The following is a 22,719-nucleotide window of genomic DNA, read 5'->3' as shown; positions in this document are numbered from 1 at the left end:
TCAGCCTGGCTTCCTGCAGGTTTTCTAAATGACCAGGAGAGCCAGGGAGATGAGCAGTTAAAAAGCCCTCCCCGGGTCAGCAGAGGACAGCATGCTGGGAAGGTGAACACGGTGGGAGGTCGCCCTTGGGGCATGTATGAGGAGGGTGGGTGGAGTACTCTATGCTACACTGTGGGATATGTGTGTATGTGTGTGTGTACGCTCAGCCATGCAGATGGTCATGTGAGTGACATCGGTGAACATCAGAGAGGTGAAAATGTGAAATGCGTTGTGTGGCGGTGCGTCACCCACGTCTTCGTGCATTTGTGAGCCTGAGTGCAAGTGTTGATTAAAAATTGGAAGGCAGCAACAAATTCTTTTTTTAATTTAGATTAATCTTCTAATTATTATATTAATTATTTAATTTTTATTTTGGCCTTGTGTCAGAAAATTGTGAAAAATACTCATCACAATTTCCTACAACCTATGGTGACAACTGGGCTGTTTGGTTCTTTCAATAACCTAAACAAGTAATTGATTATCAGACTAGAGTGGCACGCAGTAGAGCGCATACCTCTGTCAAGGCCAAACAATCCTATACAATAATTATAATTATCTGGATCAAAGCATAATTATAATTATCTGGATCTGTACCAAATTGTATAAACACCATACATTTTTCGGATTCTTTAGATCTATACTTTATTTCCTGAGAAATTGACAAAAATCTTGCAATGTAAAGGAAATTCCTGGATCCAGCTCTGGTTCTTCCCTGGTCATGCACCATCCCTCCACCAAGGCTGGTGTAAATCAGTTCAGTACAATTCAGAATAAATAATACTGCTGAAGAATAAACAATCAAACAAACAGACTCAGGTGAAAACATAACCTCTTAGTTTGAGGTAAATATTTCTGATTAATTATCTAAATTATCTAAACGATTAAATTGCTAAACATTTCAGGTCTAGATGAGTGTGCACAGCATGGGTGTATTAGCAAATTGTAGGACTTTTAAGCCTTTTTAAATGTTACGTAGAATCTTATTCAAAATCAGTCAGTTTCTCAATGAACACACTGAAGGTAATTGAAAGTTTCCATAATGTAAATAGATAAAATATGAAAAAGGACACTGAAATTAGCAGTTGTCATGGAACGTAGTGTAACATCCAAGTGTGCTTGGTGAAACTATTGCCTAGCATAATATAAGAATAAAGAAGAAGGAAGACTTTCCAATAATACTTAATGCTTGTGATACCATAATGCCTGGCAACAGTGCTGTTGTTTTCTTTTGTTGTCATTGATATAGACTGTGTAACAATGCTGGTAAAGCCATTATACTAACGTGTTGTTTTGTGTTATTTCAAGAGTTATAGACCCATGTTAACCTTTGGATGTTTCTTTCTAGGGATTTAAAGATGGTAACTTTAAAGTTAAGTGGACAAAAAATGTAAATCATGCACTGGTCCTGGCACCTTGTGACTAGACTCCCCATCCAGGCTGGTGGTGGTGACATAGCAGGTCCCGTCATGACGGCTGGAGGAAAGCAGGATGAGGTCACAGGGGAAAGTCTCATCCTCCCTCACCATAACGATGTCCCCCACCTGACAGAGCAGGACAGGCACATCACACACCCCGTAATGGCTTTCACATCCATAATAAATGACAAGTATTTTGACAAGAGGTTCAAGTAAACACAAGAGTAAAAGACATACAGACGGACCTGCGGGTAATCGTCTGCTCATCCTTTAACATCCCCCTTTTTCTTTTTTTTCAAAGGATTAAGAAGTTGCATAACAGATTATGCGAGCGGAGCAGCTTAAGCTCTGATAAATCCCATCTCCACGGTGACCATACACATGACACACGCTCTCTGATTTTGCATGATTAATATATTCATCATTATTCCTGCTCCCAATTCACACTCTAATCCCCTGTTTGATCTACAGAAGTGAGAAACCTTGGTAGAGAAAAAACCAGAAGACAGACAGACAGATGGAGAGAGAGGCAGAAAGAAAGGACTAAGTGAGAGAGGGACCGGGACAGTGACAGACAGAGAGAGACAAAAAAATGAAAGACAGGAGACGTTTTGTGCATTTCAATGTAAAATTCATGATGAAATTCAGCGAAAACTACTGCTATGGTACCAAAAACTAATAACTGTAACCTTTAAGGCTGTGTAGCTGTATCGAAGCCTCACTCTAAGATGGCCCTCAACATCCCACACAGTCTCTGCATACTCGACAGGAGCAGCAGATGCAGCAGAAACTAGACGTACCTGCACCCCTTAAATACCCTCTTGACACAATGGTGAAACAAGACTGAAATATACTATAGATCTACATCGGAGGTGCTGAGCTAGACATTCACACTATGATGCAGTCTGACACCTCTGTTTTCATTCACGCTGGGATGATACAAGAGAGATTTTGCAGAGCAACACACAAGCTCAGTGAAACTGATTCTTGCCTTTCGACAGAAATCTTGACATTCAACCCTGCATCTGGTACCGGGACTACTATTAATGGGTGTCTCTTATTTCCTCTACTCTATCATCTCTTTACCATTACTGCACTCCGCAGCATTGCCTGAGTCATTCATTTCCATTATAGAATTCATATGAATCAGTGGTGACCACAACAGTCCAACCTCTTCTCATTTATTTAGATGAAGCCATGGAGAAATTCCCATTCTGATTGGTTAGTTTGTAGCCGCGTTCTGATTAATTGATTTGTAGCCATCTTCTGATTGGTTGATTTGTAGCCTTATGCTGATTGGTTGGTTTGTATAAGTTTGTATCAACCAATCAGAACATGGCTATAAACCAACCCATCAGAATATAGCTAAAAACCAACCAACTAATAACAATATGGCTACACACCAACCAATCAAAATATGGCTGCAAACCAACTAACCGTTCCGAATAACGCTGCAAATCAACGAACTGCAGCGTCCTCTAGTGCGGGAACAGTCTGGTTTAGAGTCCAGCCAAATGAAACATGATCTAGAGGATTCCTTGCATCATTCTGTTTTAATAAAGAGACTAAACAGGGCAGTCCGAAGTTGTAGTACTGAACTCATGATTAAATGTCTATGTGAAATCACTTATCCATGAGTACGCAATTTGAATTTGACATGGGCAAGGCAGACTCCATCGATAAAATTAAAAACTACTATATAGAAAGACAGTTACAGAAAGCGAATAATATCAAATACATACAGAGAATCAGAAATGTGCTATGATACAATAAAAATCTTACGGATTATAAAACATATCCAGGAATTAGACTGAGCCACAATACCAAACAGTGATCTACCGTCGCATCAGAATGACATAAGAGAACATAAGGGAATGATGACAGGAATATCCAAACTCATGAGATGCATCAGTCCTGTTAATTCTCCAGGGAACTCTTACATGGTGTGCCAGGGGACACCAATTGCTGCTCTACTACTGTTTCAGGGAAATTAATTGGTGGAAAAAACAAGAGAGCACAAGAGAGGACAGAAACAACATTAGAGAGGACTGCAGAGAGGAAGAGAAGGGGGGAGTGAGAGTGACAGATATAGAAAAAGTGAGCTATGCAGCAGTACAGTGGTGTTGCTTTGTGGCCTCAGGTGCTATATTGCTCTAATGAGGCCATTCTTACCCGTAGCTTGTGACTCTGTGTCCTCACCACCTTCCCCTGCTGCACCACATCCACCGGACACTCGTTTATAGAGCAGTCAGCTTTGTGTCTGAGCCAGTCCTCGTAGCCCTGAGAGAGATGCAGCAAGAGGGATGCAGCGAGAGAGGGGAAGAGAGAACAGGGTTGTAAGGGAAAAGGAGGAGAAATCCAATGTGTTTGTCGCAGGGTAGAAACAGGAAATATAGATTATTGTGCAGAGAGAATCGGGGCCAGAGCATAGCATGAGATCAAGAGAGAGAGGGAGAGAGGTGAAAGTCATACACTGTAATTAATTAGCATTGTGCTCCCTGAGCTTAGTGACCTCTTTCCTGGATTTCTAGCCAACACGTCATGTTTTAGATTTATGTCCCAGGAAAGCTCAGGCTTCCTTAGCCAGAACAGCTTCATCTATCACTGATAGTACCCCATTCCTCAGTACTAAGATGTGGTGGAGAGGATGCATCTCCCAGGGGCATGGGATACTCAGCTAGAGTGATTAACAGAGGAGACCATTCATTATCATATTTCTCACATCACCAGACATATTCAATGGCATGTCCTTTCTCTGAGAGAGGAATGCGTATATACAGATAATAGAGCAGCCGATTGGTAGAGAGTGTGTGTGTGTGTGTGTGTGTGTGTGTGTGTGTGTGAATTTGAAGCTGGGAGTAGGTGTGTGTGTGTGTGAGGGGGATCATTGAGGGCAATATTTCCTGGAAATGTGAGCATGTTTGTGTGTGTCCTACCTGTTTTATGGCGGTGACAGTGATAACAAAGAAGAGGGGCAGGCCGCTGGTGACTGGGCTGGTGGGGGTGTCGATGATAAGCTGCAAGGGAGAGGAACAGTGGGGGGAAGATGCAAAGGGGGAGGGGGGGTTGAACAGAGAGGAGAGGGGAAAGGATGCCAAGAAATGCAACGCTGAGTAAGGAAGTGCAGCAGGGAAAAGCTTCTGTAATAAGGAATCAAGCACCAATCTCACAAACTTAAAGTATCCAGTAATCAAATCTTGTTTTGTGTGTCCCAACTACACTTACAGGAGGGCAATACAACAAAGCAGGACCTTTGCAGTAGACAAAAAAGAAAAAGGAGTACAAACATTGCTGCTTTGTGCCATGCCCTGTTTGTCTCATTAGGAGGGTGCGGTATTTCACATGCTACTGATAAAACATACAGCGCACAAAGAGCCAAGCTGTTGCTACATTGCATTCTGCTAAACTGCTTTAAAGGAATCTGTGTTGAGTTTGTCCTTGTGCAATTATTCAACATTTGGTGCAATATAGTTGTTCAAGGAAAAAGTTGTTTCCCTTTGACTCTGATTGACAGACACTGCGCTGTACAATACTCATCATTTCAGGATAATATGTTAGCTATTTCAAATTATGTTGGTGATTCAGGTAACATCAAGGACATGTGCAGGATTTAGCTATTAATCTTGGATAATTGCTCTTATTGTGAAGCCACAAAGCTAACCCAACATGAGTTAAGGCTATGAGGACCAAGAAACCTCTGAAAATGCGAAAATGTCATGTACAGCATTTTATCTGTCAAGAGGGCTAAATGTATTTGGATGTGCAGCTCATAAGGAATGACTGAAAAGACCAAACTCCGAAAAACATTTTCCTCCATTTCATAGATTTATACAGTAAAAGTTAGTCAAATAAACTTACTGACTTCTGAATTGTATCAAAGACTAGGCGTCTTCAAATACTAAAAAAAAAGAATCATCAGCCATCCAATCTACACTACATGGTTACCTACGTTATGTATGAAAAATATGGCTGTTGTTCAGCTGTCTGAACTTCTCCAGCTGCCCTGCAAACATCTTGATGCAAAGCCATGGACTATAAATAAACATGAGCCAGTTTCACATAGGAACGAAAAACTTTATATCACAAAAGTGGCCATTTGTGAGAGCTTAGGATGTTTTTTTTTCTTGCTTCAACAAATAGTGTCGTATTTTCAGATAGAACCATTTTTAAATAGCTTATAGTTTTCATGAAAATCTCACCTGGACCAGAAAGATGACCAGGAAGTAGAAGTTAGCGATTCTCCTGAACTGCTCAAACAGGTTCTTGGGAATGAAGTTCCAGAAGGTGTACTGTGGGACAGAGTGACAGCAAAATGACTAGCATACACATAAAAACAGAGAGGGAAACAATGGCACATCATAAAAATCCTCCTGGAAAGACAAATGGTGATGCACAGCTTGATGAACACGGGAAGAACGAAATGTGTCATCCTTAAAAAAACGTGGCCACAATAGGAATTACATGGTTGTCTGAATATGAAACCAAGGAATAGCATGATGATGAACAGCGTTATGGCACTGACTCATGGGCTGTGGCTCGCTCACCTTGGAGGAGACAATGCGGTTGTCGGGGTAACGCTGAGGGATGTAGGCCTCAGCTCCCGGAGGGGGTTCTTTATGCCCGATGTACACCGTCCGGCTGTCCACCCAGTTCTCCTCCCCCACACACTGATGGAGATGGAGATGATATATAGTTATAAATAGCAAAACAGGTAGAGAGGAAAAAAATGGGTTGAATCACACTGTTCAACTGTGTTCGCATACGAGTGGTGACCTTCTTACTATTACCTGACTTATATTATTACAACCACCTGGATTCAAATGAATATTAATGTCACTAAAACTCACCAAGACTTTACACTCATGCTAAAATTTCTTTAAAGCATGATTTTACCAAATGCAGACTGACACCGTATAAACTCCACATGGTTTGTTGTATATTTATACATCTATAGTTTATAATTATATATTCATTATATGATGTTGCTTCTTTTACACCATAGGCTTATAAAGTTTTACTGAATGTATAATTTTGTATATTGTTCTCAATAACAACAGGAATGCTGAAATAATTGGTAGAATAGCCACTCGTCAACAATATTTCTAATCAGTTAATTGTTTATTAAGCAAAAGTATCAATGATTTATTAGTTTTAGCTTCTGAAATGTGAGGAATTGCTGGTTTTCTGTTTGAAATCATGGCAAGTTGTTTATCTTTGGGTTTTGCTCAAAACAAGTAATCTGGGTAGACTTTTATACACACACACACACACACACACACACACACACCATATACCACACAACCATCTCTAGGGTTTACAAATAATGGTCCGAAAAAGAGAAAACATCCAGTGAGCAGCAGTTCTCTTGGCGAAAATGCCAAGAGAAAAAATTTGATGCCAGATGTCAGAGGAGAATGGCCAGACTGCTTCGAGCTCATAGGAAGGCAACAGTAACTCAAATAACCACTCGTTACAACCAAGGTTTGCAGAAGAGCATCTCTGAACAAGACCACACCGGGTGCCACTCCTGTCTGCTCAGAACAGGAAACTGAGGCTACAAAACGCTGCCTGGTCTGATGAGTCCCAATTTCTGTTGTGACATTCGGATGGTAGGGTCAGAATTTGGCGTCATCAACATGAAAACGTGGATTCATCCTGCCTTGTATCAACGGTTCAGGCTGCTGGTGGTGGTGTAATGGTGTGGGGGATATATTCTTGGCACACTTTGGGCCCCTTAGTACCAACTAAGCATCGTTTAAACGCCACAGTTTACCTGAGTATTGTTGCTAACCATATCTATCCCTTTATGACCACAGTGTACCCATCTTCTGATGCTGCTTCCAGCAGCATAACACACCATGTCACAAAGCTCAGATCATCTCAAACTGGTTTCTTGAACATGACAATGAGTTCACTGTACTCAAATGGCCTCCACAGTCACCAGATCTCAGTCCAATAGAGCACCTTTGGGATGTGGTGGAACAGGAGATTCACATTGTGGATGTTAAACAACAAATCTGCAGCAACTGCTTGATGCTATCATGTCAATATGGACCAAAATCTCTGAGGAATGTATCCAGCACCTTGTTGAATCTATGACATGAAGAATTAAGGCAGTTCTGAAGGAAAAAGGGGGTTCAACCCGGTACTAGCAAGGTGTACCTAATAAAGTGGCCAGTGAGTGTATATTACATTATGCAATGTGTTATATCGATTTTCAATTTGTGAAAAAGATCAGTTCCCTGCATCAGACGATAATGATACTGACTGTATGTGTGAGAGAGAGTGTGTATGGAACGTATCAATGTGTGAGTGAATGGGTGAAAGTGGCATGTAATATAAAATACTTTGAGTGGTTGATACGATTAGGAAAGCACTATATAAGTGCACTCCATTTACCATTTAGTATTGAGAGAAAAACTTGGATCACTGCATTGCTACTAAACAACTAGTCTTACTTCCCAATGAAATAAATCACATCAATGAAATAAACTTAATATCATTTCTAAATAAAATGTAATTACTGATTAATTCCTTGCAACTTTTGATCAGCTTAGAAAGACACTGGTCTAACTGTCCTGGATTTAAAACTGCGATCAAGAAACAGAACGTTACACAAGACTGTGTTAAAAAAAGTTATTGAAGTTGTGTAACAAACAACCTCACAGACAAGACAGGGCCGACTGAAGGATGAGTGTATGTCTGTTGATATGTGTAGGTGGGATCAGCTCTGAGTCACACAAGTGTGGATTTGTCATTTATCTTTTCAGTTCTTCCTACAGGACCACTCTGCAGTCTGCACTCTGCTCCAGCTGCTCATTATTCTTTTTCCTCTGCACAGGTCCAAAACAGCATGTAACTCTGTTAATACAATGTCTTGATGTAAAATAATGAATACATATTGGATCATGTGCATGCAAACCTCCATCTAAGTTCATCTCTCATCTATATTACAACTAAGTAGCTCCCTGGGGACTAACACAGTGCATTCTGGGATTTTAGCACGGCACACATTTTTCCCAAGGTGTCCTTCATTAACAACTATTGTGGGACTGGGGCTCTGCAAGAAAAAAACAACAGTGAAGAGACCTCAACATTCAGCTGTTTGTTTCTATCTGGCTTCCTACATGGCTCCTAATGTTTTGGCCTGAGTGGGCAGTGTGAGCGTAGCCTTTGGCAAAGCAGCCTGCCTGACACAGCTCAAATCAGAAGTGTTGACCATTAGCAGAAAAGTTCTGGAACAAGCACCTCAGTGGAAGCAGCGCTTCACTGCTTTAAATGTCCTCAGCTTTTTGGCAGAGATGCAGCTCATCACTGCCAATGAGCAAAACTTTTAATGTCTTTGTGTTCAGAGTGCACATGTTGTAAATTTAACACTTTCCTCTTGTTGCATTGATTCCCAGTAACCTTGTAGGTTCAAATCCATAAATTTAACAAGTATAGGTTTGGACACAAGCTCAAATGAAGGCTAATGTAACTTTTCCTACTGAAATCTGCAAGAAAAACTGCAAATCACAATAGCTCAGAGTCACACTTCTAAACTTATCCACTGTGATCAACAGGCGCTTGGCAGTGGGATAAAAATAGACTTGAAGCCAACAGTGTCAGCCGGCTTGAGACCCCTTCAAAACATTAGGAGGGCAACATGACCCAGAGAGATACAGTGAAATGGAAAGAAAGAGAGATGGAAAGCGAAGCGGAAAAAGAGAAGCAGACTGAAGGAGAGCGAGCAGCGGGAGCAGGAGTTGCAGGGGGACAAAATAATGACATGATACATGATGGCCGAAAGAAACTGTGAAAACAAGGCAACTTACACTATGAGTTTTTTTAAGTCAAGGGAATGTAAATGACCAAAACAACCTGTTAAAAACAGATGCAATCTGTTGAGTGTCGTGTTCACTGGTCTCAAGTCAAAAGTGTGTCAGTAGAAAGTCAAAAATAACTCCCTGGGTCCTGTTCTTCAAACATGCCTTAAATAATCCAGGCTAACATCATGTTAGCTAAAATTATCCTGTCAAAGGAGCAATATATACATATTTTTGTTTGAAACATGTAAAAATTAACTACAATTACCAACAGAGCGTGAAGAAATAAGAGTTTTGATGATAATTTTACAGACGTATATGTATTGTGTTGCACAGATAGCTACTGAAGTTAGCATACCAACCAGCTAGCCCCGTCCCGTCCCATCCTGTCCGGTGGTCTAATGCCAATTTCTACCTCAAGAGGCGATAGTGGGTCACTGTAGTGTCCAGCCTGCCCTCAGTCCAACATGAGAGAATAAAGACATAGTAACAGTGAGTGAACTATAAAGCTGTGTTCTAGTTGTCCTCGCTCAGCGATATTCCTCCACACTTTCCTCAAGTTCAGCCACTGATGCTGCTGCGCGCCCTCAACCTCCCTCTCTGACTGGGCAGACTGGGTGTGGCATCATTGTCATCAGTTCAACAATAATCGAAGAAAACAGCACACCAGGTAGAGAGTGCAAGTTAAACCTGTGTGGAAAACATTACTGCACAATCAAAGCAGGTTTGGAAACATGCAACAACTGCCCATTGCTGATTTTAGATTTATTCAAGCTAACGTTAGCTCAACATTTAACATGTCCAGCCCCAATAACAGGTACACAGGGAGGGCTGGTAGAGAGGCAAATAAGGTTGGTAAAACCTTTATGGATTTTTTGGCGGTCCAACAGCCCATTATCAGTATGCCTGATGGCCAGTCTGACTATGACATAAGGGAAGGGGGAAGAGGGACCAAAAAGCATTTCCTAGTTTCTTATGCTAGGTGTGGACACCCCAACTTTTTGGTAATATGCTTATTTGTCCTTTGCCCTTTTTGTTTTGAGTACGATTTCGACAGTTGGTCAGTTCTTCCACATTGTCTCTTAAAGGACTGTTTATTGCTCTGAGATCACCTTCAGTTAAATTGTGAGGCAGCTTTGAAATACTGGGAAGTCCAGGCTTATATAATCAATACGCATGTAAAACACACACACACACACACACACACACACAGGCACTTTATCGCTTACTAAAAGATACCCATTTTACCAATAAAACACAATTTCTCAACTACATCCCATAAAATAACAAACCAATAATATTTGAACAGATGCTACACCAGCTAATCAGCACACAGTCTAGTCCAGAACAAAAGAAAATGGTCATATGGTTAAAATAATTACACAACATAAGTTAATAACAAGTGCACCATCATATATAAATCTACAGAATATCTGCTACTTTCCAGTTGTACCTCTATTTAAAATTTTTTCTCCTAAATCTGCATTTCCCTGATTCCATCATTCATCCCCGTCATCTGTCTATCTGCACTGTTTCCTCCCTTGGTGAGTATCACACCCTGACAGTGTGATTGTGGGAGAGGGATGGAGAAAGACACAGAGAGATTGCATTGTGGTTTGTAGTTATCTGATCATTAATCCTCACTGATCCGCATCAACCCCCGGCCCACTGTTCCCTTTTCATTCTACTGCTCCATCAGACAAAGTGGCTGGCTGGTTGGTTGGAGGACATGGAGGCTTTGTCTTTATTAAAAACACTGAAACGGCGTCCTCACAGAGAGGTTGGTCTGACATCAATCATCAACAATGACAGGATGGATTTGGTGACAGAAAACATCCCACCACTGCAACTCCTCCCTATGTTTTAAACCGTATATTTTGGTACACTCTCTTGGGTAGATGTTTTTTTCAAACAGTTTAAACTCTGAATTCACAAGAGAGAACAGATGCATGTCTGCTATTTTAGGCTTTACTATTTCTAGTTGTGCCTTTCTCTTGTAGCGTGTGTAAGATTTACAGATGCATTGCTCCATAGCCTTTTACAGGGCTATGGATATGTAAATCTCCATAGTGGAAAAGTAACCCCTGACCCCGCTAGTACCAGGATCTATCCATGCTGTCTTCATGATGTGGGTCCTTTCTACCACGGAGGTGTAATAAAAGGTATACACCATTAACTGGCCTGATTAAATGGTCCTGTCTCATCCACCATGCTGTGCTGCAGAAGCACACAGCATGTTGAGCAGGTATCCTTCATTAACTCACAGATCAAATTCCCCTGACTGAACTCCTCCCTAATGAACTACTCATGTCAGCTTGACAGAGGATGTAGAAATATACAAACATGGTTAAACAACACCCATATGCAGGATGTGATAAATATGAGCAGTAGATTGTCAATTTAACAGTTAAAAATGTTATTTTTCAATTTAAAATGTGAACGTGCAAAGGTTTCTGAAACTGTAATAGCCGTGTAGCCGGTTGTGGCTGTCCTTTGTATGTTCAAAGCCTATGTAAGTGTTTACTAAATGTAAATTCACACATCATCAAAATAAAACAGGCTGCACAGCAAATACTGGCTCTCACATAGAAATTAGTCATTACTAAATATTTATGGCCCCAAACTGTGACTATAGCCTAGCTAAATGGGCTAACTGACAAGGCTAATGTTTGCTTGCTGATAGTATGACCAGTTTAAACTGAAGGGTAAAAAAATACATGTTGACTGGACACTTGTTAACATGTTCTTTCATTATAATGTAAACTAGGAAGATTTTAAAGTACATTTAAAAAAAATAACAAATATACCTCAAACAACAAAAGATTGTGCTAAATATCTTGCTAGCATTGGTTTGGTAAGTGACTTCCTGTTTTACAGCAATACAAAATTTAAACTTTCGTACAGTTACAGCTATTCACAATAAATTTATGAATAGCTGGCACAACATAATCCTCCTTGTGTACCTGTATGCACGAGCAAAGTTCCACTGATTTCAATGTAGTTTTTTCAACATTAAAATAAGAGAAATTACCATGATTGTTTAGTAAACCTTCTCTGTGTAAATTCGCCATAGGAACGTTGAAAGAAAGGGAATAACTTATTAGCAGAACAGAAGCTGTGAAGTCTGTCGTAGTATTGGGCAAAGATAAAAGGAGCCTCGAGACCTTGATCGGCTAAAGAGGAAGGAGGCTACCTGTTCAATATGCGCTCCAGTGCTACTCATTTGCCATTAATCACCATGGCAACACAGTATATGCCGGCAGCTCCACTACATCTGCAAGTTCATGACACAGAGAAACTGCTTCACACAGAGGCTTTGTTGTGTTTACAATGAAGATCAAATGTGTCACATTTTCTCCTTGATTTAATGCTGTGAAACTGGCTTTGACAAGATATTATGAGGATTTGAAGGAAAATATGTAAGTATGTACTGTTCCAGAGAACATCTTCAAGATCTTCTTGGCGCTTTTATTTGGTTCAGCTAGGACTTATTAAAAATCAGTTTTTCTGGAACAATGTAGAATGAAAGAAAAAACATCAAACGCAGCAGCGAGGGAGAAACTAATTAAATAAGGAGAGGGAGCTTACCTCACAAGGAAAGTAAGTGCCATTAGCTGTTATAATTATTTATTAGAGGATAATATTATGGGGAAAATAATATTTTAGCAATATTTTGGTTTGAAAATGTGGGAAAAGTAGTGACCTTCAGCCTGTACACACTATCTCACCGGCTGACACTGATGACAAAACCCACCAGACCCCTGATGACGCAAATGACTATATATCTGCATCAAAATCAAAGGATAAATATGAGGAGATTACTTTAAAATGACAGAATTTGTATTCTGTTGTTGCCCTAGCTTCCTCTCCCACTTGACTTGCTGTGATCCAACTGTTACATAAGTCTTTAATCCAGCTGTGCTACTTCTCCTCTCCCCTCGCGCTCCTCTCTCCTTTTTCTCCCACCGCTGTAATCTGCATCCTAAAAACCCCTCTTTCTCATCTTGTCTGCATTTAGTGCCGACATCATGCTAACACAGGCTTGAAACTGCACCTTCTAATGAAACGTCTGTCTTCAGGGCACGCTGTGGGAAACAAAAATCATTCCTATGAAGCAGCACGCCAATGCATGGCTGTTGTCTCTGATATACACACGCAGGCCAGCGGGCAAAGCTCGGCCCAAACACAAATCCTGTGTGTTTTTCTCACCTACAGCCCGTGTCTCTCCTCCAGGGGCCCAACTCCAAGGGGGGCAGGGGACAGGAATAGACTGCCCTTAACCGTTTGTAGCAGTGCAAACTGGTGTGGTAAACAGTAATCTAGCAGGCTGTGTTTGGCCTTTCAACACTAGCCAGGAGACTCAAAGAGCTGTAAAGTTGCTAGAAACCTTTCTAAAGCCCTTCAGTACTGCGGGACCCGCTGGCACCTTTTTGATCAAAGGCAGACATCGCTGGCCTTTCTCTTTTATCTGCTGAGGTTGTGAGAGGTCTCTGCAAGAATAACAGTTACACATTCAGAGATAAGATGTAAAGGAGGGTGAGGATAGCGGGGGACAAGGGTAAATCAAGCTGAAGACAGGAGACAATAGTGGCCACAAGGCTGATATAGATCAAAATGCTGCGATCACAGCAGACTGTTACATGACATAAAAGGTAAGCTGTACAAATAAGAGGACAAAGCTCCTATAGGGTATTAGGTTTTTTTTAAATAAGACCACCGCTCACATATAAGCATCGTTCTTATCCAGATCATGACCTCATGCAGTTCTCACAGTTTGTGCATGTCTGAGGCATCACGCCATTGCTATTATTATTACTACTACTAGACGACAAAAAGGACGCTGAAGAGAAGGGAGTGGGGACAGTGGACACTTGCAACGTATGCACTGACCAACACGCACACTCAAACATTATCTGTTTAAATCACAGGAGGTCATTTACCAGATAAATCTCATTATAAATCAAATCTCTTCCTGCCAAGTCATAGTCTCCTGACATACCAGAACAAGAGTGCACACATAGACACACTCTCCTATTATACTGCATATCTTGTTGCATGAGGGCTTAGCCATTCTTTTGTGCCAGCAGAGAGAAAAAAGTTGAACAGATTTAGGTTATTATGCAACAAAATGTCCCATTTAAACTTCATGCGCTGCAAAACACCATGACACCATATTTTTCTTTAGAAAAACTATTTACTGAACTGTAAAGGCTCAATTCACCAGCAATTTTTCTTGAGTCAGAAAACAGGCTTATGAGCAGGACAGAATGCACCGCCTTCAGAAAATGTAATTTCCCTCTCATTATAAAGTGCCGCACTGGATACATCTGAATAACTGTCCGCAGTTAACAATAAAGTTTATCAGGCAAAACAGTTTACGCTGCACAGTGAAGGTTGACGCACTAGTGGTCGAGATGTAGGTTTAGTAATAAAACAAATTTGGAATGATCTCAAATAATGAACAATATTCTTGTGAACACAGATCATAGCAAACATACAACTCTTGTCTTTTAACAGGTACTTTCTGTGTCTGCAGTACTTTTTACCTGGTCTGCTTCCTGAAAATGAATATATCAGTTGTTCATATCTTTCAGTTGTCGAGTTGTTTTTTAAAGTCAGACACTTATGGCCTGTCTTTGTCTTCATAGTGGTTGTTGGGCTTTGTTGTTCTATCCCTGAAAAAGTAAGGTATGCTGTACTTTATAGACATATTAAAACAAATCAAACCAAAAGCAAAGCAGAGTTGTGAGACACAAATGTCCCTCACATAAAAATACATCAAGGACAAGCCACAAGTCAATGACAGGGTGATAATAAGGGAACAAGATATGAAGTGAAAGGCTCATAAACTTGCCCAGTGGAGTAAAGTGAACTAAATCAGACCTACATTATTAAACGGCTAAAGATGATTTACAAGTTCGGCTTTTTTTTTGTTTTTTTATTTTTTTTGATAAAAGCATGAAAGCGGTGGAGAACAGTGACCTTGATGACTCTGTGTCCAGAGCAAAGGCCTGGACGCCCTAATTATCACATGTTAATCACCTCCTGTAATGTAAAGTTTGTTCTTCTGCGTAGTCTCACTCAGGGAGCAGCTATTCAGAATATGGCAGGGTTAACAGAGGGTGATCCACAAGTAACATGGGCCCAGATAAACATCAACCATCCGTCCAATTCTAAATCAATATGTGGATAATTAAATTAATGATTAATTCCTTCTCTACTTCATAATGTTGCAGAGGGAGGATGCAAAGGGAAACGGGTGAGAGATGAGGGGCTTCTTCAATAACCCCAACCCTCCCTCCTCCGCTCCGCCTCCGCGGTGGATCTGATTTCCCCTGATATTAGCCCTGCTGGAGCATCCATCAAGCTACACACTGTCACCTGCCCGCTACACACACAAATACACACACACACTTGCACACTAATTTGTACTTTACAATCTTGACAAACCAGAATAATACACACACACAAAAAAAAAGCATGCACCCTCGCGCACAAAGAGATAGTTATCTTCACACCACCTGAGCCAGGTTTGAGGTCAGGTGATGGGTCGCAGACTGTATGCAGCAGATGTGTCGATACTCCAGAGGTGCCCAGTCTGATGAACATCACCGGGCCCGTCAGAGTTGGTTCCCACTAGACACTCTTTTTTTTTTTTTTTTTTTCCCTTTTCTCTAATTCAGCTGCCCACAAGCCAGCTGCTTCCTGCCCTGGCAGATAATCAGAGGCTGCCGATGGCGCCGGCCTGTTCAGACCACACCAACCAGTAATAAGGTTAGAGCTCACCATCATCTGCTTTGATATGATGTGGATTTCCTGCTCACAGACAGACTAATCACCGATTAAAGATAATGTTGAGGCCTTGCAGGACGCTCTCTTTTACTGAGCACCTCTAGTTTAACCTGCACAACTTTCTGCTCCATCAGGCTGGAAGTGAGTACAGCTCACAAACTAACGCTGCAGACTGAGTCTCTACAAGGCCTCTGAAGTCTGTCTTTGAGTCTTGATTGGGATTTATTCCCTCTGCAGACCGGGGCAACTGGAAGCCATGGGATTTTTTGTAGTGTGCCTGCATGTTGTAGCTCACTTAAACAACTTAAGTGGGCCAGCCAAGTTCATCTCTATTCTACACATTCACCAGCCGTCACTGCATCTGTAGCTACTGGCACATTCTCTATTCAACTTCACAAAAACCACTGTAAAGCCCACAGTCAACGGCCTGCCAAAGCAGCTGGAGTGAAATGTTTATCATTGCTGACGAGCAACGTGTTCACCCCCCTGCCCAGCAAGGCAGTGTGCAATCCACCACAACCCATTTGATAGATGCAATAACAGAAAGATGGGACATGCATTACATATAGGCTACATACTGCTGCACTTGGAGACACGGAGCCACAGTTGTGACAGTGTTGACAGACGGGGGGGGGGGGGCTTACGTATCTGCTGATGATATTCCGGAGCAGGCTGAAATCCATCCTTGAGACAGCTCCGGCGGCGACTAAACAGAGACGTGCAGCTCTCCTTGGGTCTTCGTAAACGCTACCTAACGTGGACCTTTCCAGCAGTATCCATCGCTCACCGCCGCCACCGCCGCCGTGTCTGTGATAGCGATGAGCAGCGGTCTCTCAGTCGGCTGCTCTGATTTTCATGGCATCCCTGGGAAGAGCCATGCAGCGACCGAGCGACCACAACGACCCACACTCACGCTGCTGCTGCTGCTGGCCACATTTCAGGAGGAGGGGGGGGGGCTTCACCGCATGCACGCCGCCAAGCCTCCGGCTCGTCTTGTTGCTGACTGTCCGTCCGATGCTGAAGTGTTTTATTCTTGCAGGAGACAGCCCGTGTCCCGCTCTGCGCGCCGGCGGTGGCCCTCGGTGCAGCGGCAACGAGAAGCGTCCACAAGCGCTCACCCGTCAGATGACTACGCTGCGCATGCGCACTGGGTTTTTGTCGCATCTCCCGGAATATGTGTAGCGCACTAAAAGAGGTAACTTCAGTTTCACATGCACAGACCAAGAGTACGGAAAACCGACACTGATCCAAAATCATACCCTGGTCCGACAATGATCACAACTATCATAACCTAAACAATATCAAAACACTCACTGTGGCTGTGGTTTGTCAGCGTTATGAAGCATCTGGGACACAAAGTACATTCAACGCCTCAGTGTATTTTTGATGTACTTGTACTGTACTGTAGTTTATGATTTATGAGTTTATCATTTTATGATATGTCTTACTTTTACTCCACTAATATCAGATGGACTCCTTCAGTTAGCAGTTACTCTACAAAGTACAAGATGAAGACATCTTATATGCTTATTATTGGTTTTCAAAATCTTATTAATCTATAACTTTCATGTTTAATGAATATTGTCCTTAATAATCGATTTTAATGGATCCATAAAGACTTAGTAAATTATTTATTAACCATCAATAAAGCCATACATGCTATTTATGCATTTTGATCAGATGTCTTGTTTAGCTAAGTTTACCAGATGCAAGAATGACACAAAAACATCCAGAACTTACTCTAATTTAAGTCTTTGATGCAAAGAGGGCAAAGATGCAGGAGCCCAGGTGACTTGTCAACATCATATGACCAATAAACCCGTGGACAAAATATCAATATCCTCATCATTAAATTAACTCAAGCTAAAAATCTCGAATGACACAATATAATAGGTGTGCAGACAAAAAAGATAAGTAAACAGATTAGCAGAAATTGAAGTCTGAACTAACTGTCTGTGTTATGTAACAGGGCTCATATTTACTGCAGGCACACAGCAGCAAACCTGCCATTCTTGTGCCTGTTGTCACACGATGTAACTTCATGTAACTGCATTTGTCATCAAAAGAAAATCTAAAATTAGTTACGTCTTCTTAAAGGGGGATCCTGTGGCAACAGGGCGGCAGGGCGTGATGTCTGCCCCAGACGTTTCATTTGCCAAGTTATGACTTTCAATTAGCACAGACACTATTAATAATGCATGGGGATACAGCATTTTCAGCTCTGACCTACTAATGCTCCCTTAAGACCCCAGGGCACTTAGTGTCTAATGATGAGTCTGCCTCAGTGGACAGATTACAACATGGCTTTTGTTTATGCATGTTGTGTTTTATGGCATTGTCATATAGAGAATGAATGAATAAATGCACGATGATAATCAAAAATCTGGGAGAGCTTAGGCAGACATCAATACACCAGCAGCGCGTCGCTGCTGCTGTGATTATCACATAGTTGACTGACTGACTGTTACTGTTCCATCTGAGTGGAGGATCTGGGTCATTGTTCATTCCTTCCTTCTGTCTTCTGAGTGGGCGAGGCGGAGCTACATATGGGGCAGTGGGTTACTTTTCTCATGTTGCCATCAGTCCTTTGATGACAGAATCTGCCATCTGTATTTCTAGACAGTCCCCTTAGTTATTCACATGTAAGACATAACAATGAGAACTAAGGCAAAGAGGGTTACTCCAAAAATCAAGCAGTGTCAGATTACTTTACAAATAAATTTGTGGCTGCAGATGATGATGGTGTATGTGGCAAATATGAGGCATGTGTACACTAATCGATCCATTTATCCATAATCTATACCTGCTTGTCCTCAGCAGGCCCAGACCCAGGTGTTGGTTTCAATAATATCATTAATTCAGCAAAGGAGTGCTGGTTATATTGTGGTTGTGTTGAGCATATAATGAAACAGTGATGTATAATCTGCTGTGTGCACTGCACTTAATAAGGGACTTGGAGGCAACAGAGTACATTCAAAATACATACATAATTGCAGGTGGGGGTAAATAAGTGTCACCTCAAAACTAGACCATTACAAGGACCCGTCTACAGTACACCTAGTGAATATACATGCAGTCTTATATACAGTAGATGCTTTTGACAGTGAAATGAATGTGATTAAAGAGCCAAATCATTTTGAGTTGTTGTATGATGATGGTTATATTGTAGGATAGACTATGAAGAGCTCCCTCCAAAGCCATGTGAGACATAATGCAACTGTTTTGGGCTGAGTAGCAGTAATGACAAGTAAGGTGAACGCCATGTGTATAATCAGTTGAGTGCCTCTGAATACTGAAGAAGAAGAAATAGCTTCAATCCCCTGATGTTGAAGACAGACATGTTGCATGTCAGCTGAAACCTCAAACTTTCTAGTGATGTTTTTTTCAGTGGTAAACAGGTTTTCAGCGTCGGTTTTTTATGATCATTGCAGCTCTTGTTGCAATGCGAGCAGCTGACTCTGTACTATTGTCAGCAGAAACGCTGGATCCTATTATGCTGTAGATATAAATTATCCCCATATCAATGCACAGAGGGTGGAAAACAAAGAATATGGAATGAGGGTTTGTGAAAAACAGCTGCATTTATTTTGAATAGACAGTAATTCCTGCAAGGTATGGGATTTTTAGATATACTGATATAGCCCAGAGGAGCAAGCACACTGGCAAACATATACAAATATGACAATGTAAGTTTAAAAGTCTTAAGTATAAACTGACTTGTAAATATAATAATTACCAATATAACAAATATAACAATTTACCAAACATCATATGTTATCTGTTCATCAGATATTGGGGTTTCTAGAAATTTCTTAATTACAAACCAAAAAACATATGAATGAATGAATGAATCTTGACAAGTGTCCCAAGTCCCATGAGTCTGTGGCAGTGTCTGGTAGTTTGTAGAATCAAGAAAAAAGTACTATAAAGTGTAATTTTAAAAAGTTGTCACCTTAGCCTTGGTGCTCTGTGTATCTCAACAGTGTTCTACTACCCTATTTAAATTGGCTGATGATGTTTGTGGTAGATGCAACAGTTTATCACAGATCCACAAAGGACATTAGTGTATTTGGAAAAATTAAGAGCTTACATGGTTGGGTGTAGGATACATGAGCCAAGGAGAGCATGCCGTGATCTCAGCTATTTGGTGTCATCTAGTGGCTGTTACGCAGAAACACATTAGCTGTGTCAGTGGAACAAGGCTCCCATGTACCCCATGGCTCTGTTGGTGTAGATTCAGGTAATTTGGCAGCTAATTAATTGCTTTGATTAGTCGTAATTGGAGGACTGTTAAAGCATGAGTTTACCCTGTATCATGGGAGAACAAATTAACAGAAGGTGACAATTAGGCCGATAGTCTTTTGTCTAATGTTTATTAATTCATGAAACTTCAACAGTGTCAACAGCCACATTACACTGATTTGTTGTTACTTGACTGAATGAGTTTTTGTGTGTGTTTGGTGTGCGAGTGATTGCTTGAGTGACTCAGTTGATGAATGAATGAATGTGCATCAGAGTGAACCAGCTTATGGGGTTTGTGAATGAATGAATGTGCATCAGGGTGAACCAGCTTACGGGGTTGATGTGTGACCTTTCGACTCATGTCAGAGGTTAGTAAATGTGGCAAACACAGCTTGTGAAACTAAGATTGTGTGAGTAAGCACTGTGCGCACTGCAGGACGCCAGTCCCTCTCCGAGCAAAGATAATAGGTGTGTTTGTGTCTCTGGCGGTGCTTATGTGCGTCACATGCTTTCTCTCTCCATGCCCAGTCTGGGTGCCAAGAGAGGGGCTTAAACCTGCGTCTGGAGATGGAAGCTGTGGAGATCCCAGGGAGCGGATGCTTGGCACCGTGAAATAGGATTTGGGAAGGACCAAAGCAATGAAGCGGGAGGGAGAAGAGCAACTGCCAAGTCCTCTCTACGGATTTGGTGCCCCCCTCCTCACCCCTTAAACATATTCAGTTTGTGCACGCACACACACACACGTGCAGATATGAGGGAGAGAAAGAGAATGGGTAGTGGTGGTTGGGGTGGGGGGGTTGTGAATGGAAAGGGAGAGAAAAGAAAAGCAGAGAGGGGAGTATAAGAAGGAGAACAGTGTTTGGAGCAATAACGTAGTTCAGTCAGAGAAACAGTGACCTGAACATGTGTTCCTCACTGTACCCAACTCATACAACTCACTAATCCTGCCATGGCTTTACCAGGTGCCTCCCGCCTGAGTCTGTGTGTGTGTGCGTGTCTGTGTGTGTGTGCGCCTATGTAGGCTATGACACGTCTGCTCATACGTGCTTGGTTTCCTGCAGCCACACTGTGTAGATCATCTTCTGTAAGTGACAGATAGAGGTTGACAAGAAGCAGCCAGAAACAGGAGGGATGAGTGGGGAAATAAAGGGGCGGGGCTACTCTCATGGCTGTCAAAGGAGGTGATTGATTGTTCCGCCCCCTGTTATCAAGACCAGCAGCCACAAGGACCCCTAATACTCCCCTGTTTGACTCTCTCTCTCTTTCTCTCTCTCTCTCTCTCTCTCACACACACACTATCAGCAGCTCATTATGCAGAAAATAGACCTATCAAGTATCATCTGCCTCTCTGCCTCTCTCTCTCTCTCTCTCTCTCTCTCTCTCTGTCTCTCTCTCTCATGGTCAAAACAAATATCTAATCAGCATAGTTGGCTGTGTGTGCATGGAGCAGAGAGAGAAGAAGAAAGGGAAAACATAGTTGGCTCGATCTGCCTGAAGCTGACAGAGCACAAGAAAACAAAATCAGTTACAAACCCACAGATGATGGAGGAGCTGAGATGATGCAGGAGAACAAGTTTGGATGTATTCAAATGGAGGCTTCTGGGCATTTCTGTTTCATCTCACATCTCTCCGTTTATCTCAGACTGCGCTGAATTCTGATCTGAGGGGAGCATCAAGCACCACAGTCGATGGTGTTCTGAGTGCGACCTTTGTAAATGTTGTTCAAAGTAGTAAAACAGATGCACGGTGTTTCAAGGAAAAAAGAGCAGAGCCCCCGCATCACTGTCTTCCTCACACTTCCTCTTTCTCTCTCAGCTTTCACCTCTCTTTCCTGTTCTTGCCTCTTGTTCCATGCCCTCTCCAACCACCTCCTGAATGATTTCTTCCTTTTCTTTTTTTTTTTCTTTTTCAATTTTCTACAAAGGACTTGTGTAATTTTGCCATTACTCATATTATTGCTGGTGGCTGCAAACTGAGTCTTGGCGCCATTCCTCAGGGGTAATTGGAAACTGCAGGTGTGAGGGGGCACATTAGCATACATAAGCCTTGCACAGCATACTGCCTCAGCCCTAATGGCAGCATGAAAAATACATCTATCATGCTAATGCAGAAGAGACGGATGTATACTGTAGTTACACCACTGAGACCAGTCATAAAAATGTGATATCCTGTGGTGTTAGTGAGCTTGTGCACTCTTTTTCCAAAGTGTGTCTGTGTATGTTTGTGTGTGTACTTGACACAGAGAAAGAGAGAGGAGAGCGAGACAAAGTAACACTGAGCATCTGATACTGCCAGTAATATTACGAAAATGCACATGTAAATATGTCTGGAACGTTTACCTTAAAAATTTAGGTTTAGTCGACAGCTAGACAGAGGACCAGAAACCAGACAGAACTCTGAATAAAAGTTCAGTATTTTAGAGATAA

At 41.7% G+C, this 22,719-nt stretch overlaps 1 protein-coding gene across 9 annotated transcripts in view; it reads right to left on the bottom strand.

Moving 5' to 3' along the window:
• The window catches only part of LOC139621477 (phospholipid-transporting ATPase IH-like), a 34,349-nt gene extending 17,183 nt beyond the window's left edge, over positions 1-17,166 (bottom strand). For 8 of the 9 annotated variants that reach the window (XM_071478013.1, XM_071478021.1, XM_071478038.1 and 5 more), the window contains exons 1-6: positions 16,696-17,166; positions 5,999-6,121; positions 5,654-5,743; positions 4,391-4,471; positions 3,627-3,734; positions 1,452-1,580 (exon numbers count right to left, since the gene is read on the bottom strand). In XM_071478013.1, the coding sequence (XP_071334114.1) occupies positions 1,452-1,580; positions 3,627-3,734; positions 4,391-4,471; positions 5,654-5,743; positions 5,999-6,121; positions 16,696-16,734 (570 nt within the window). In that variant the 5' untranslated portion in view covers positions 16,735-17,166. Of the gene's footprint in view, positions 1-1,451; positions 1,581-3,626; positions 3,735-4,390; positions 4,472-5,653; positions 5,744-5,998; positions 6,122-12,290; positions 12,488-16,695 lie in introns of those variants that run through there. The other variant, XM_071478029.1, reaches the window with a different exon arrangement.
• Positions 17,167-22,719: the final 5,553 nt, after the last annotated feature.

Source organism: Trachinotus anak, unplaced genomic scaffold, assembly GCF_046630095.1.
Source record: "Trachinotus anak isolate AG129_WGS33_773 ecotype Australia unplaced genomic scaffold, CSIRO_AGI_Tana_v1 ptg000001l, whole genome shotgun sequence".
In the NCBI taxonomy this organism is placed as follows: domain Eukaryota; kingdom Metazoa; phylum Chordata; class Actinopteri; order Carangiformes; family Carangidae; genus Trachinotus; species Trachinotus anak.
This window is presented reverse-complemented; position numbering and strand designations above follow the sequence as displayed.